Raw genomic sequence first — 18136 nt, 5'->3', positions numbered from 1 at the left:
TAATCTCTTAATAGTATTTTTTCATATTGATTCACCTAGAGAGGCACAGGAATTTGACAGACACCATGGCAGGACTCTAGAGCCCATGAAGCCAGTCTTTATGTTACTGAAATGAGATGGTTTTAAGATTTGCAAAGGAGTTCAGTCTCCATCAGCACACGAAGATTTAACAATTTAGGACAGCCACTACGATTGAAGGATTTGAGTAATATATGAAGCTTGTACAAAAAAATGCAACTATCCTGTCACAAGTGATTAGACAATGGTGTGGTTGGGATAACAATATTGTAAATCACACATTCACAGGATAAAGTAGCTCAATTGCAACTGCTTTTGGGTTTTTAGTTAAGAGTGACAGATTTCCAAGACACCTGGTCCCTAGATGAATTGCATGCTGTGATTCAATTTTTAAACTCAAAAATGGTTTCTGCTATATCAACTTATCATAACCTGTCAGAGTTTATAGTGAAAATTCTTCCATTTTATAAAAGATATGACAATCCATTTCATATCAAAACAATTCCAGGGGTTGGGGTTGTAACTCATTTGGTAGAGTGTTTGCCTAGCATATGAGAGGCACTGGGTTTGATCCTCAGCACCACATTAAAATAATGGTATTTTGTGTCCAAAAAATATAATAATATTTAAAAAAAGAGAGAGATGATACTCAAAACAATTCCAATGTGTGACTAGCCCTATAAAGCAAGTTAAAAAATGAAGATCATATTTTTAACTTGACCTTACTAAAACATGTGTTTCTTCTCTATAAACTATTGGGCTCAATAAGATATTATCTTTTAAAAATAGCTCTAAGATGTATTTTAAATATATTTAGCAGTGAAAAGAAAATTAAATCAGTTTCTCAAAAAGAACTTATGTTCATTTATTTCATATTTAATTGGTGATGATATGATCATTAATGTTTTTCATTATTAGATCCTGGTGTCAGAGGATATAAAAAATAATCTTCAAATAAATCTACCAACCAGAATATAGACTCCGATCATCTGATGAAAGAACACTCTGCAAAATAAGAAAATGCCTAGAGAACAAGACTTAAAATATGGAAAAAAAATTAACTATCACAGTATCCACTTTTCAAGGGCAAACGGTAAATTAGAAGCCAAGGATCACAGTCTCTTCTGACTCCAAGCTCCAGTGCTTTCTGCAATCTGACCTTGAAGTTTTTCTATAAGTAATTAGCTGTCTAAAAACCGGCCTACCAGATCATGCCTTGGTTGAAGATCAGAGCCAGGACGTTGCCACTGATGTCAAATTCGGTGTAGGAAGGCTAGAGGAGACACAGGTGTTCATGGGATTAGCATTTCAAATGGTGAAAATCAAACAGCAAGGTTGTGCATAGGCACAACTAAGCTCTCAACTACCTTCCCTCAGTGACAACTACAGAATAATCAGTGGAATACGTAAAATAATAGCAAAGTAACCTTTTTAACATAGTGAGATTGATTTTAAAAGGCTCTCAGCCCTACAAAAGTATGGTCATATGTGCTCTTATACCCTGCTGGTAGAACTCAAAACTGTAGCAAATTTTTAGAAAAATGGTTTTATCACACACATTAAAAGCTTGAAAAATCTGATTTGCTTGGACCCTGTAAGTCTACTTCTGGGAATCTGTCTTATAAATGCTGATAATTTTAACAAGGAATGATGAAACTATTTAAGTGTCCAACATTGCCTGAGTGAACACCATATGTCTGTACTATGATATTTTGATGCAGTTAATTACAATCATTGTAAACAATATTTATACATGAATGAAAACTATGCTGGAATGTTAAACAAAAACATATACTATTATATGTTCATTACTTTTAATAAACTCTATATGAAACTGCAAATAGAGAAGAAACTGGAAAGTAATTAGTGAAATATTAGTAGTTTATAGGAGGATGATGGGCTATGATTTTTATTTTCTTTGTTCAGTTTCATGTATCTAACAAATTCTTTAACAAAAATTTAAATTAATTTTACAATTTTTTAAAAAATGCAGAAAAAGAATAAGAAGTTCAAGAATTTACTGAACTCAGTGTATGGTCTTTATACCCTATATAATCCTATCTCTCATTGCAGGGCAGCAGCACCAGGAGGTTCACTGTGTCTAGGAATCACCACCAGGACCAAAGTGGGTACCTCCAGGAGAGTAGCATATCCAAGGACTTCCTGGTGACAGATGAGGCATCCCAGCAGGAAAGTGTCTATCAATGCAGTTAGTGCTAATTAAAAACAGCAATGAAACTATCTCCTATTTAATTTGAGATAGAGAATTAGGAGACTAATTGGTAGCAAGAGAGTAGGAGAGCAGTCAATATAAAGTGAGAGGGCCAAAAAGACCTTCAGAGAGGGGACTGTTACAGAATGAAAGGACTCTAGCAGTGCCCCAGATTCTAAATCTGCAGACGTGCATTAGTCCATACACATCCCCGTGATAACTCCCTCCCTAGCACACGCGCACACCCACATGTGCAAGAGCACACAACCTGAGAGAATATCTGTAATTTTTTCCCAAGAACTCAAGAACATACTGGCAAGAAGAGAAAATAGATCTCTGACTTGGGATCCCAACAAAATTACCCTCAAATTTCAAGTGCTCCTAAAGCCAAACCTCAATTTCATCTACTTCCCCCAAAGGCAGCAGCATTTTTCCTATTCAATTGAAAGGTATAAGTTATCTGCCTTGTAACAGATTTAGGAAATAAATAGCCAGTGTGTCATCATAAGAATGGTTAAGTCTCAGGAGGATTGAAAGTTCAAAGCTAGCCTCAGCAAAAGCCAGGCGCTAAGCAACTCAGTGAGACCCTGTCTCTAAATAAAATACAAAATGGTGATGTGGCTCAGTGGTCAAGTGGCCCTGAGTTCAATCCCTGGTCAAAAAAAAAAATGGTTAAGTCTCAAAATTAAATGATGATATGATAATAATAGAACAATAAATATTGAATAGGACAAAGATGACCTGGATAATTTCAGCATAAATTCAATCAAGATACATGTGAAGTATTTAACCTAGTTAGCTTGTTTCCTAGAAGCATAATGTCTGCAGGATGCAAATGATTTGGTTGATGGTTTTTGTTCTAAAATTAACAATGAAAAGAAACGTTTCCCTTCAAAAATAAAAATGAACTACTGCTTAACAGGAGAATCAGTCCTTTTGTGGGAGCACTCTGCTCTGGATCATCTATACTCTTCTAGGGTCCTGTGTGACCACACAATACATTTGAAAAATGCTTAATCAAGTGGCCAGTGCCATCTGTAGCCTCAGAGCATTTCTCTGTTTCATCTCAAAATTAAATCTTCAACTTTGTCCTCCTTAGAATGGTGTCATGATCCAGCCTGCTTATCTACTGAACATGGGAAGACTCAACTTTTTGAGGGGTTGTTTTCTTTCCTCTCTCACAAACACATAAACCTCTTGAAGGTCATTTCAGATGAAATATTTCATAACAAGTTGACCAAAATGTATTTAGGACACCCTGGGTATCCCTGGCCTCATATTGTTTGTAGCAGAAACAGCTGGAGGAATAAAACCTTGATATCTAAATTGACCTGATGAAGAAAGGATTCAGGGTGGCTCTGTGCTCCAAGTGGTCTTGTGGAACAAGTCTATTACCCGAGTATTAGACTTTGCCCCAGTATTTCCTAGCCAAGTGAGCTGGGCCAGTCACTTTAGGCCTTAGTTTCCATAAAGATAAATTAATAAAATGAACTAGATGGGGATGTTGGCATGCTGTGGTCTATGAACCTAATCTGGACTGCCACCTGTTTTTATAAATAATTTTTATTGTAACACAGCTATATTCATCCATCCATACGTTGTCTGTGCCCACTTTCAATTGAAACAATAGAGTTGATTGGTTGCAACAGAAACCACATAGCTTTCAAAAGGTAAAACACTTCCTTTTTGATTCTTTGCAGAAAGAAAGTTTACCAACCTCGGAACTATGTAATTTCTAAGATCCCTTTCTCATCTAAAATCTGTTATTGATTAAAAATTACAGTTATTAAAAAATTCCTTCTCTGTGAACATATCAGAATTTAAATTTAACACTTTATGTATTAAACACAGAAAACCCAATTCCAAAAATTAAATATACATTAGAAGGCCAAAAAACCCACATATATACATATAAATTCAATGTTTGAAACATGAAATTATATTTTAAAATATTAAAGCAATACTTCAATAAATATAAATTAATTTATTCAATGGCCTCTAAAATAGAAAAAAAAAAAAACCTTAAAGATAAATGATGCTGAGGGTGGTGGAACAAGTTTTCTTGAAACCTGAGATAATAAAATGAGAAAAGCATAATGAACTCCCTAATGGCTATTCATCCCTGCCAAGATTGTTGGAGGCACAGAAGAACTCATTTAGATTTAGGAGAAGGTCCATCGTAGTCAAGGGATTAGGAATGATTTATTTTTATTTTAGACCTTTGTTTTTGGTGGGATAGTCAGCCATCTCCCCAGAGGGAAGAGATATATGGTGCTTATTGAACTAAAAATCCTGGGGAGTTCCATAGTCCCCCTGAAAGTTTAGTTATTTGGAGCAGATTGCCAACCTATGGATATTGTGAAATGTAATTCAAGATCTCAGAGTGGATTAATTCTGTCTTTGCAATGACCTGCTGACCTTTTTCACACAAATCTCAATTTCCAAAGACAGATCATTCTGCCTTGGAGCAGCAGGCTGACCTAGGCTGTGGCTCCAGAGCAGCAGTTCTCAAATGTGGTCTCCAGACCAGAGTCAGCAGTATCACCTGAGAAGCTGAAAGAAAAATTAATTCTTGGGCCCTGCCAAGAGATGCCCAATCAGAAATGCTATATTTTCCTGGTTCATCAGGGACTCTGATGCATGCTTAAATTTGAGAACCGCTAATATAAGACAAATCCTAGCCTCAGCTATTAGGATGATTCTGACTTAGAGTTCTGCACTTCCACCCTAGTTGACAGTAGGATCCTGTTAACTGCATGCAGGTGGGTTCTATCCACGGATTCAAGTGGAACTTCAATAAAAGCCTATCTAGGGTTAAGCATGACAGTGAAAACATGGTGGAGATCTGGTTGATGGTTTTGAAGTTGATCAGACTTGGGTTTAAGGCCTAAACCTACCACTGGCCAGGCTATGTATGTTTGACAAATTATTTAACATTCTCTAAGCCTCAGTTTACTGTAAAGTAGGAATAATAGTACCTACCTTATAGCATTGTTGGTATGTTTCCATGGAATAATATATGTAATGTACTTATAATATTTCTGACACATGTAATACTATTTAATATGACTGGGAATTCACTTGGATGGTCTGTCAATCATATGTCTCTTCTGCATGAATAAACTTGAGCCTCTTCATCTGCTCTTGAGAAAAATCTCCTATATTTTCTATTTATATAAGTTGAGCAAGAATCACCTTAAGCATTCAACTGTGAAAAAGGTGGTAAGTTTATTCAACATGCTGTCATCCCATGCCCTGCATTCTATTCTGTTTCTTCTTGGGTATTCTCTATTTACTTTATTGATAAGTTCTGCAGTTTGTGTCTGTGAAAATTTAAATTTTATTGAATTGTTAAGAAAAACATGAAGATTTTACAAGAGGCCTCATCCTGGACTGAATCAGAGCAGTTAAAATTCCTCCTGAGAACAAATCATTCGACTCCCCAAAAGTCAGCAGACTCTTTAGAAACACTGAGAACTACCATGTGCAGAGAAGCCTTGGGAATAGTAACTTGCAGTACATAAGCTAATAATCTACTTCATACAAATAATTTTCCCATCTCAGTTTATCTTCATAGATTTTCTCTGATAATACTTTGGTCATAAATTTTGACTGGAAAAATATATGGGATAATTTTCAACCCCACCTACTCAGATGGAACAAGGATATAATCCAATATATTTAATATAATGTTTTTGTTGAGAAATATACTTTATTGTCCTTACTTATTCTCTGTCTGCATAAACTTATGAACCTCACTTCAATTCAAATAATCAATTTTTTTATTTGTAAAATACAAGCATTATGGATTACTATGTCAAAATTCAGTCCAACTTTAGCATTCTATGGGTCTCTGAATCTAATGGTGAAGTCTGAGAGTTTAATTTTTACAGAGGTTGTTGCAATAAAAGACAGTAGGTTTTTAAAATGGCACTTTAGAAGCAAAAAATTCAACATAAGGAAATGTACAGGAAATACTTTATGTATACCTCCATGATTTACCTATGAAGATATTTATCTATATCAACATAATTAAATGCTATCATAACAATTATTATAACAACAAAACAGACACAGTTCAGCTGACAAATTTAAAAACTGATTAAATATAGTAAGTCCATATGTAGATTATCATACAAAAATTTTAAAAAGTATATTATGGGGGCCTGGGATTGTAGCTCAGTGGTAGAGTGCACACTTAGCATGAGCAAGGCCATGGGTGCCATCTGCAGCACCAAAAAAAGTGGGTAAGATGTTATAAAAGAGTAGTGAATCACATGAGAAAATGATTACTGTTGAGTGCCAAAAGGTAGGTAAACAGATTATCTGTTTCTCTGTATACACACATACATATTACATATACAAGTACATATGTGTGCACATTTTTTAAATCTATAATAATATACTTTAAAATATAGTACTTGTTTATCTACACATAAATAATATTAATGTTACTTGATTGACATAAATCAAATAATATCATTAGTGTTGAGATTATCTTCTATTTTTATTTTTCTACTTAGTTTTATCACATTTTTCAAATTTTCTGCAATGAACTCACATTATTTTTGGAATTCAGGAAGACAAAGAAACAACAACAACAACAACAATATATATATATATATATATATATATATATATATATAGGTTGTGACTGAAATGGCTATATTTTTCTCTTTATTTCTGAAAGGATTCTTGAGTATCTCCTCTGCCCATCTCAGATTCTCCTTCCCTTCATGACAGGTACTTTATGAACCATACCGTCAACTAGCAGACCTAGGAGAACAGCAGAGAAACATTCTCATCAACCTCTTCTCCAAAACAGCCCTAGCTCACACATCTGCACTGCTCACACTTTCCAACTCTGGGGCCTTACACTTGTCTCTCTGCTAGGACTGCTTTTCCTCCATCTCTTGAAATTCTAAGCATACTTTGAGACGCCATTTGAATGCCTCCCCTATAATGTCTTTGTATTTCTACTGAAGCACACCTCCTCTTTCCCCCGTCTCCTTCCCCCTGCTGGCCCCTATCTCTTTCTGTCTCCCCACTGTCTCCAAAATCCCAGGGCGTAGTATTTACATTTTTATGCCCTTTATTGATATTGAAAGCTTGCAATGTGAAAGAGCAATGGAGTATTAGGGACAAGAGAATGAATATCTACCCTCTGTGGACAGCAAACTCTCAACCCTGCCATTTCTCCCTATGGAGAATATGGATTGAATATTGCCAGGTCTTCCAAAATGTCAAAAAAAAAAAAAAGCAAGAAGTACAAAGTCTTTAAGTATTAGCATGTAAAAAGGCAAAAACAACAGGAACACTGAGCAGATCAAACAAAAACCAATATCTGCTATTTGAATCTAGCCTGCAGTCCCAAGTTCACAACATCTCTGTAGGCTACATCTCTACACCTCCATGTTCTCTCATCACCTAGCACAGAAGTTGCCCATAAGTTTGCTCCTGGTAGGCAGTAAACAGAGTGAGCTCTCCTCTTGTGGGGTCAATGACGATAGGATCCATGTCAAAGATACATCATCCAATGTATCTTTAATATTTTAAAACTTGTTTTGATTTTGAGCTTTTCTCCAAAGAGCCTTCCAAAGGTAACATGAGAGAAAATTCTTTCTCTGTGACCTAAAACAGAAACTTGTTTCCTGTACTTTGTACTAACCCAAGAGCACTGTCAGCGCTTAATAAATAATAAATTATAGTCATTTAATTACAGCTTTTATGCATCCAGGTCATGTTATATTGACTTCATATTTGCAGTCAAATTTTCTGCCACTTAAGAAGAAAACAGCAAGGGATAAAAGGCAAATAAAAGCCAGGCAATGGTCTAGGAAAAGAAATAGCAAATTTTATGTCTGCCTCAGAAGAGCTGAATCAGGAAAGGAAAATAGAAATGAACCAATGCCAGCTAAATACCTCATAGCAAGGGCTGGAAAAGCAACACACCAGCATCCTGGATCCATAGCATTACCTCACTATTGCTCACCGAAGAGCATTACCTAACTACTTTTAGACCATCTGAGGAGGTACTTCCACTTGCAATGGATGTGATAGCAATGACCTAATGAAAGGCAGTGTCTCAAAGTCAGATAGCCAGAGGATCTAGCCTGGAGTCTTTGAAAACAGCCTTCAATATAGGCTAGTCCAGAGATTGGAGGGTATGAAATAGAAGGCAGATCAGCTATAAAGAACTCATTCACTGGTGAGCACAGAAGCATCTCTGGCTCCAGAACCCTAATCCAGAATTGACTCCATGAGCACATCCCTGGGAGGAGGCACAGTCTGTCAACAGCTAGGGATGCCCTGGAGGTAGAAGTTCAACAGTCAACCAGTCAGTCACACAAGATGCCTGCTGCAGGATTAGCATGGTTCAAATAACAGAGGTCAAGGGTTGTGTCTGATAGTTTTCTTTCAAAAAGAGGAAGGCAGGTAATAAGCACATTTTTAAAAAGGGAATGCCAAATAGTTGTACAATTTATGAATAAATGAAAGAGCACATTGTAATACAGATTGCCTAATGGGCCACGTTAGAGTGGATGGTCAGAGAAGAGCTCTGAGGAGGTGAACTATTAGCTGAGTCCTTGGTAATAAAAAGAAACCAACTGTGTGAAGCTATAAAGTAACAGTAAGCCTTGAGAGAGAAACAGCAAGAACAAATGCAAGGACCGTCTTGTGTTTGAGCACAAAAAAGGCAGCTGAGGCCTGTGGACTTTACAAAGCAAGAGCAAAAGTGGTAGCAAATGAGCTCAGAAAGAAAAGCAGCATGTCATATGGGATACTGAAGGCCCTAGAGAGGGATTTGGAATTCATTCAAAGTGCTTACAAAACCACTGGAGGATTTTAAGCGCATGGGTACTACCAATTCCCCAGGTCATATTTCCCAGCATTAATGAAGACAGTTTCATTGGCAAGAGGGACAGTGGAAACCTGGTGCTGTGTTAGGCTACAGAACTACTATGCTATGCTGCTTCCCTTAAACTTGTGGGGGACTTAGTGTTGAGCATAGAGGGAAAGTTGGTAATTGAGTCAGCACTAGTGAGCTCAGATAAACCCATACCATTGTTTCAGGAATAGAAGCTGCCCCTGCAGGATTCCAGCTCCACCTACCAGCACCCTGTGCTGGATGAATCCAGTCTTCTTAAAACTGCCACAGTCCCCTGTTGGTGACTCTGTCAAACTATTACTAGATCATGAGCTTTATGAAGCAAACACCAAATGTACTGAGTTCTTTTAGCCCCCAGTTTACGGCATAGTAACTGGCACCTAATAATGATCCAGTAGTACAGTAGAATGTAAAAAAATAGATAGAATGTGAAGCTGATAGCCATCACGCCCTGCTTCAGGAAACACACCAGCTTTGTTCAAGGAGACAGGGATGACTATGGGCCAAGATTTCCTGAGTTCAACATTTTGACTGCCACGTCATGGTCCATTACGTTAGCTATCTTGTGCTGACTTCATTTCAATATTAGAAACCACGTTACTGAGTCTGATCTCTTCTGAGTTAGGACAGTGTTCACCAGCCTTTATTTATTGATATCTAAAAAGGTGATCTCACCTATCAAACTGTGAAGTGTATGAAAGAAAAAAGTGTAGAAAAGAAAAATCTGAAAAAAATTAGTATCTTACTTACATATCCATATTCCAAATCCCAGCACCAGCAGTAATTGCAAAACCTTACAAAACATGCCCTGAGAAAGTCACCGATGAGAATTGTGACATAAGTCGTCAGAACATCAGAAACGGTCAGTCGCACGAATTCCTGTTGGGACATTATTTGTATTAAAATACTCATTTCAATCTCAGATGATCTTCGTGTTGGCATCAAATTGTCATGTTTCTAGAACATTATTGGTTTGCAGACTGCAATTAATGGTAAAAGAAAAAATAACTTCTAGGTATATCTAGTAAATTAAAAGTGTTTCATCTTTATTTTGATAGTCTAAAAATAATTATTCCTCATCCCCAAATCAATATGTCAAAAGTCTTTTACTAAGATATTTTCATAAGTGTGACACAAGAATAAAAAAACAAAAACAAAAACAGGAGAATATAGACCACAGAGAGATTTAAGACATCTGGCCTTGAAAATATTTCAAATGGGCAAAATTGTAGGGTGTGAATTTTATCTTAACAAAGTGCTTTAAAAAGTATCAAAATTCTCTCATAAGAAAAGGGTTTTCAAAATTTATAATACCACGGCTGGAGATGTAGCTCCATGGTAGAGCACTTGCTCTGTATGCACAAGATCCTGAGCTCCTTCCCTAACACTGAAAAAAAAAAAAAAGTACCAAACCAGGTATGTGGTACAAACTCATGTGTTGATTAAAAACATCCTCTGCGTGTTATGGATGCATCTATAAAGGTATATAATATTATTAAAAAATCTGGGGCCAGGCACAGTGGCGCATGCCTGTAATCCCAATCGCAGGAGAATCACGAGTTCAAGTCCAGCCCCAGCAAAAAGCAAGGCACTAAACAACTCAGTGAGACCCTGTCTCTAAGTAAAATACAAAAATAGGGCTGGGGATGTGGCTCAGTGGTCGAGTGCCCCTGAGTTCAATTCCTGGTATCTTCCCCCAAAAAGAAAAATCTGGAAAATTCAAGACTGGTCACTTCAGTAGCATGGGTTTGAATTCACGTGCAAAGTATATGTGCTGTCAGTTAAGAGAGGAAGGTCACTATTTCCTCATACAAAATCACATGACAATAAGCAATAAATGTAATAATAGATACACAATTGTAAATATTCATCACCATAGTTTATTTCTGCTGTTCCCTTTCTGTTTCTTTCCAATAATTTGTGACCTAACACTGAAAACACTGAGTATCATATTTTTGTAAGGATTCTAATCTACTGTGAGAACTTTTTAATTTTTATTTCCAGCTACCTGGTAGTCTCCCTTCTAAAATAACCAGTGAGCTATCTCACAGAGCAAAGGAGCATTTAACCAGTAGCCATTAGGTGAATTTCCAGCCTCATTCTCCAGAGCTGTGCTTCCTAAGCTGCAGGCCGTCATGCATAGCTTCATAGCCCTGCATTGTCCGAGTACCATGTGAAATATTATTATCTACTAGCTTGTTTAGCTTTAGTAATACTTCATTTTTCAAAGATGACTACTACTGTTACAAATACAAGGTATATATTGACTACCATAAATAGAAGCTACTATAATATAAATGTAATAAAAACAAAAATTAGTGAAAACAATATAAATTTGAACATTTGTTAGCATTAATTCTCACCAAAAATAACACCTGTGATGGGGTATGTAAACAGAGTCTGTTTGAGAAAATGATCTTTAACAGGTAAGGATGATACAAGAAAAGAGAGAAAGTATTTCCCCATGGATGTGCTAAAAGCTATCCCTACTAGGCAAGTTTTTGTCATGTTGGGAACCCACCCATCTAGCTCTCCGTATTTTTCTTGTGTTGTTCTTCCCTTTGTCATCTCCACTCCTGTCTCACTGCCTTCTTTCGGACCCTCCATCTCCACACTTTTTCAGGTCACGGGGCCTTTGCAGATGACCTTCACTCTAGTCATCACCTTTAAGATACCTCTTGGCTCAGTTTATGTCAATGGCTACACATTAGGGCAGCTCTCTCAAAAAGTTCTCAGATTTCATGCATTTTATCCCTGTAGTGCTTTCTTGTTATTATCTATTTGCAGTTTTTGTGTAATTATTTAAGTTATGGCCTTGAGCCTCTTTACTCCCAATAGCTTATAATTTTCATAAAGGCAGAGAACTGGTCCATATTTTGTTTTCCTTTATATCTCCAGTATCTAGCATAATGCCTGGTATTTAGTGCCTATTCAACAAACATGGGATGAATGAATAAATGAAGAGTGAGTTATAGAAAATTCCTAAAATTATTTTGGGAAATTTTTCCCTTTTCTCTGTGATTATTCTCCTTTCATTCCTCAGGCAACTTTGAGTTCAGATCCTAATAACTAGCATCAATGAAAACTAGGCTATGAGAGATGCTTTCAGTTTGCACTGCCAGGTCATGAAGACTTGTTCAGGTAAGAACATTTCAGAGTGGTCAAGAAGTCCTCCACATCCTCCTAAGCATCCTCATCCCAGGGGCTGAAATTCTACTCTTTCCCAGGAAATGATGCAACTTTTACAAAAAATGCCGGAGGAGGATTCATACCTTATATCATAAATTTTAAGTATCTAATTCACAAACCATAGGAGGAAAAAACTGCTCCAGAGAAAAGAATAATTCCAAAATTGGTGGTCCAGTCCACCTCAATGACACCATTCAATTCCAGTTCCTAGCATGCTGATCCAATGGGACACCTGGCCTGGTATTGAGCACCACGCTTCCCACAGAACAACTTCACACCTGTGACATTGAGTTGTTCAGGCACCTTTGACCAATTAATCTAAGGGAATCATTAATAGGAAAAGCCAAAATAATAGGCAAGGATATCACAGAGGGCCACAAATCACAGAGGTTCCAAGCAGGGAACATCTGTCCTGATACTGATTGTTTCTGGAGAATGAGTCCACACTGTGAACAAGGACCCTGACTATGTAGGTTAAATTTGGCTTCCTGGCATTGACTTCCTGCGAGGTTTTGACAAATTACCTTTCTCAGTCACAGTCTCCTCACCTACAAAATGAGAATGATAATACGACATGTATCATAGGTTAATTTAAAAATTCAAGGAGGTAATACTTGTCACATTAGATGTATCCAATAAATGTTAGCCATTGTCATCATTACTTCCAGCTCTTGACTTCTTTCCTTCTCCAAAATGCAGACTTCAGTAAACGTTTTCCAACACATGTCCCCCCAAAAAGCTCCGCTGTCTCTCTATCGAGTGCCATTGGAGATGAGACTAAATGACAACTTGGGAATCACTGCAGACAAATTACCTGTATTTAGAACTAAGAGATCTTTGAATCCCACAGCATCCTTCAGGAGAAACAAAGCAGAGTGCGTTCATGAAGGAGAAAAGGAACTTGCGGAATCTCCTCACAGAACTATCGATGACCCTGTGGGGTACATCCTTGCCATTATGTACCCCCTTTTCCATGTTTTTCATTATTCAGTTGACTAAGCAATAGCAATGTCTCCAGATACGACAGTACAGATAGACATTGATCTCATAAAGGCCAAACACACCAGCCCTCAGTCGTTATGACCAGTGTGTTCCCTTCATTCCTGTGGATTCCACCTACCACATCAGCATTTCTGTTCAGAGCTGGCCCTGCTGGCTCTGCAGACTTTCCTTCATGTGCTTAATGCTCCTTTGGAGAATGGAGGGCAAAAGAGAAAGAGGAAATCCAACTATACAAATGGCAGTAAGGAAAGATGAAAAAGCAAGAAAAATCACTAGACACAAGACTTTTATAGGACAAGACAAGCACCATGGTCCAGGGGCCTCCAAGAAGAAGAACTGAATCGATGGCTTTGCCTTTATTTTAAGTCATTATGTGTGGGACTATTACAGAAATTTCTTCATCAGAAACATAAACATCTCCTAAAGCAATATCCATTTTCTTTCTCCAGAAGTGGCCATTCCAGATCTTATTCTTTATAGTTAATTTTATAAATCTTGTTCACTAGGTGCTTGCCTGGTTGGAGGGTAGGTTTCTTAGCTCTTGTGCCAGCCTGCATTCTAGGATGTATAGAAGGGAACATCTCAAAATCTGAGTTAGTGAAATCTGTACTTCTTAGTTTTTTCATTTCTTGAAACTTGTACTGAAGATTCAGAGGTCAGCTTAGATGTAATAAAACAGACTTGTGTTAGGCATCATGACCATATTTCATGACACAAAGCCTTGAAATATGAAAGCACATGTACCCATGAGCATTCATTTCCAATGACTTCTATAACAAATTGCCACAAACTTCGTGACTTGAAATGGTACAGATTTATTTTCACACAGTTCTAGAAGTCAGAAATCTAAAAGTGCAGATATGGGGAAGAATCTGCTTCCTTGTCCTTTCTAACTCCTAGAGACTGTCCCCATTCCTTGGCCCATGGTTCCTTTCTCTACCTGTAAAGCACATTACTCAACCTCTATTGCCATATCTCAATTTTCTGACTTTGACTTTTTTGTCTTTGAATTTTAAAGACTCTAATGATTTTTACTAGGTTCACTCATCATTCAGAATATTTCTTCCAACCCAATATCCTTAATGTAATCACATCTGTGAAGTCCATCTTGCCACATAAGGTAACAACACATTCACAGGTTGCAGGGACCTAGGATAGGGACAACTTTGGAGGTTATTTATTCTGTCTACCACTCACTGGATTACAAGTATCTCTCTTCTAAATGCTGCCAACTTTTGTTCAATGTTATTTTATTTATCATTTCATATATAATATGTTTTTTAAACATGTGTGAAATGTTCATTGCTGAACACCAAAAATCTAATAACATATAACTAAGAAGGCAGGAATTTATCTCATCCCTGAAACCTTCAAAAGTAAAGTAAAATAAAAATCTTTCCTCAAACCATAATGTGTACCCAATTTTTAATCATATTTCTAGAATTATACACATTGATTTTATTTTTTTTCCACAATTGAAATCATAGTTGATTAGCTTAAGTCCAATGAGCATCATATTGAGGCTGAAGATATCTATTTGTTTAAATTATTTTAGTTTAATAAGATAAATACTAATTTCCCAATTTTCCTTTTATCTTATAAAAAGTAAGTACACTATGAAAATTATTCAAATAATTTCACAAAAAAATACATTACTACTGACCTTGAACTATCATCTGAAGGACATACAGTAATATATTTAAGTTTTTCTCTTCTCAGTGATAAACTGAAGTCCCAAATTAGTTTATGAAATTCACATTAAGGATGTCAATTATAAGAAGATAAAATTATAGGTTTTTAAAATATAGATTAGATCTGTACAGAAATAAGAGCCTCTAAAGTAGATATTCTTAAATGAAAAGTTTGTAAAAGATTTTGTTTGGTCTGATTTGGTTTGGTTTTCCTTATTGCACAGAAATCATGTGAAACATAAGTTCTTTTCTCTGATAAATGACACTGACCTTGGACTGGGGTCATTTATGTAATCATCATGAAAACAAATAGTGTTTCCTTTAAGGCTTATAGAAAAGGTATTTAATAAAAATTGAAGTTACTAAAATTTATATATGATCCCCAAAGAACCTACTTTTGCTTTTTTTATTTATATGGCAAACAAGTAATACTAAATAGAACTTCATTTAAATACTGATTTGAGCCAGTATCTAAAACTTGGTGCTTTATTAGAATGTCAGTAAATAGTAAACTTCTTATATCATTTTAAACTCTCCTTCCTTTCTATGCAACTGTAAAAGGGGCAAACAAGAACTTATCTCAAGGGATAGATGTGAGGGCTACATGGGATAATATACATGAAGTTCAGAGCCAGCACATGAAAAAAGTTCAAGTGATCAGCAATTTTTATTAATAAGCAATGAAAAATAGACTAAACTTATGGAAGAAATATTGACTGTCCTCTTTTTTCAATTGACTGATTGCACGTACTTCTGTTTGTGGGATTACCTGTCCCACCATGGTTTCCCAGCACGGTCCTCGAGGTACATCTGCAGGATGAACAAAAAATGGTGGCCCGGTGGTATTTTCAGAGAGGGATGCGTTGTAGGCCTTGATCATGTTGGCTTCCCACAGGGTGATGTTGGCCTTCACAAGCTTCTCCTCTTCAATCTAGAGAGCAAAGAGATGGAAACAACAACAACAACAACAAAAGATAAGCACCATTTCCAAAGGCATGTCAGGCATTCCTGAGGCTGGGAAATCAAAATGCTGGTGTAAAGGACAATCTAAACACAAGGCTTACCTTGTTGTTAATCTCATCCATTAAGGCAAGAATAAATACATACAGGTTGCCTAAAAGGAGAGCAAAAATGCGTCCCAGGAGCCATTTCAGAGCGATGAGAGGATGGTAGTCTTCCAATTCAGCAAATAAGTCAAACAGTGTTGGACAGAACATCCCCAGGAGGGACATAACCATATTCATCTGCATGGAGACGTGAGGAATGGACCAGGTTAATGGTACTTAATAATCGTTGGTGCTTTCCTCCAGAATTCTGAGAGCTTTTCAGCTCAGTTCCTTGCATCTTTGATAAGACTAAAGAAGATTTCTTCATGCGTATCTAGAATTTGATCTCAATAACAAACAAAAAAAATTCAACTTACATTCACAAGATGTACATGTGTGTCAGAGTGGGTGTACCAGTGGTGATGATCTTTCTCCTGGTATGAGGAGGTCTGCAATTTACATCACTCTATACCCAGAGAACACATACTGCTTCTCATGGTAACTGATGCTGCTATAGAGATGCACTTCACTATAAGATTTCCAAAGGAAATGGAAAATGATTTGCTTAAGGATGAGACCCAAACTGAGAATATTAACTTGGAAATCATCAACATTACTGAGCTAATTAGTAAGAATAGATGAATTCCCTGAGATTGGTTAGGGCTACATACTAAATCTTGGGAATGCAAACTTTTGGAATACACAGCATAATTTTATGGAAGCCAAGGCAAGAAAGTTCCAAGAATAAACGACTGACTTACAAAGCCATAACCAAGAGAAGATACAAGAGGGCATGGGAGAAGGAGGATGGGAAGTGAAAGAAAGAGGGAGAGAGACAGGGAGGAGGAGGAGATGGAGGAGGGGAAAGGCATAGAGTGAAAGAGACAGAAAGAGAAAAAAGAGAAATATAAAAAATAGAAAATGTGCCATTCAGAGTATCTCCCTCTTATTGTTTGACACTCTAATGATTACATTAATAGGCTAAATTAAGTCAAAGAAAAGAATTCCAAATATGTACTACTTTCATAATGAGATAAGCTCATGCTTATCTTTCTGAAATACCTGGCTTATTGTCACCACAAAACATCTCCTCTTTTCCCCTGTGGACTCCATGCTTTAAATGATAATAACTACCAAACTATATTTAGAAAATAATTGCTAATATGTCTTTGTTGTTTTAAGAATGTCTCATAAGTATGATAAAGAAGACACAAAACTCAGCAAGACATAATATAAAATCAGCATGATATAATTTCAGTCTAACATAAACACTTAACAGATCCTGTGCAATCATAAAGTTAAATTTCAATTTTGTCTCAATAGATTTGTAAAGTTATTCATGAATCCCCATTATTCCTTTCATTGGCCTCCAGGACTCAGGGGTTCCCTAAAATGGATTGGATGTCAATGTCAAGCCCCATTTTTTGTTTGTTTGTTTTTTGTTTTTTGGTGCTGGGGATTGAACCCAGAGGTGCTTTACCACTGAGCTACATCCTAAGCCTTTTATTATTTTTAATTTTGAGATATGGTCTCACTAAGTTGCTTAGGACCTCATTTAGTTGCTGAGGATGGCCTCGAATTTATGATCCTCCTGCCTCAGCCTCCCAAGTCTCTAGGATTATAGGTGTGTGCCGCCATACCTGGCTCAAGCATCTTCTTACAAGAGTGATCATTTTAGTGATAATCAACCACTCCTTCTTTAGCATAGTTTGTTTATATAGAATATATGATAAATATGAACCATAAACCAAAGCTGTATGATAATTTTGCTTATATTTACTGTTACAATTATAAGAGAATATTGAAAGCAAACTTACTAAATAAGCTTGGAAGTGTTCCTTTGTTTTAAGTTTAAAAAAAAAATTCTACCTAATGACTTCTATTTTCCATGAAATATTTTCCACAAATATTCCTTTTCTCTACTATTACCACTTCTAAAATACCTAGAATGCTTAAATTTGGATCCTTTTTTTTTTATTAGACTGTTTCATTTGCTATGCAAGATTTTTCTAGGAAATGAATCCCTTTTAAAGGTGTGTGTGTGTGTGTGTATATATATATATATATATATATATATATATATATATAT

General features: G+C 36.4%; 1 protein-coding gene across 1 annotated transcript in view; it reads right to left on the bottom strand.

Moving 5' to 3' along the window:
- Tmc1 (transmembrane channel like 1) overlaps window positions 1-18136 on the bottom strand; it is a 161670-nt gene that overhangs the window by 19577 nt on the left and 123957 nt on the right. The window contains exons 11-15 of the mRNA XM_048806780.1: window positions 17110-17161; window positions 16066-16283; window positions 15771-15932; window positions 9870-9998; window positions 1224-1291 (exon numbers count right to left, since the gene is read on the bottom strand). Of these exons, the coding sequence (XP_048662737.1) occupies window positions 1224-1291; window positions 9870-9998; window positions 15771-15932; window positions 16066-16283; window positions 17110-17161 (629 nt within the window). The remainder of the gene's footprint in view (window positions 1-1223; window positions 1292-9869; window positions 9999-15770; window positions 15933-16065; window positions 16284-17109; window positions 17162-18136) is intronic.

The sequence above is a fragment of the Marmota marmota genome, unplaced genomic scaffold (genome assembly GCF_001458135.2).
Source record: "Marmota marmota marmota unplaced genomic scaffold, marMar, whole genome shotgun sequence".
NCBI classification, from domain to species: domain Eukaryota; kingdom Metazoa; phylum Chordata; class Mammalia; order Rodentia; family Sciuridae; genus Marmota; species Marmota marmota.
Note: the sequence above shows the minus strand (reverse complement) of the source record. Positions and strands in the feature narration are given on the sequence as shown.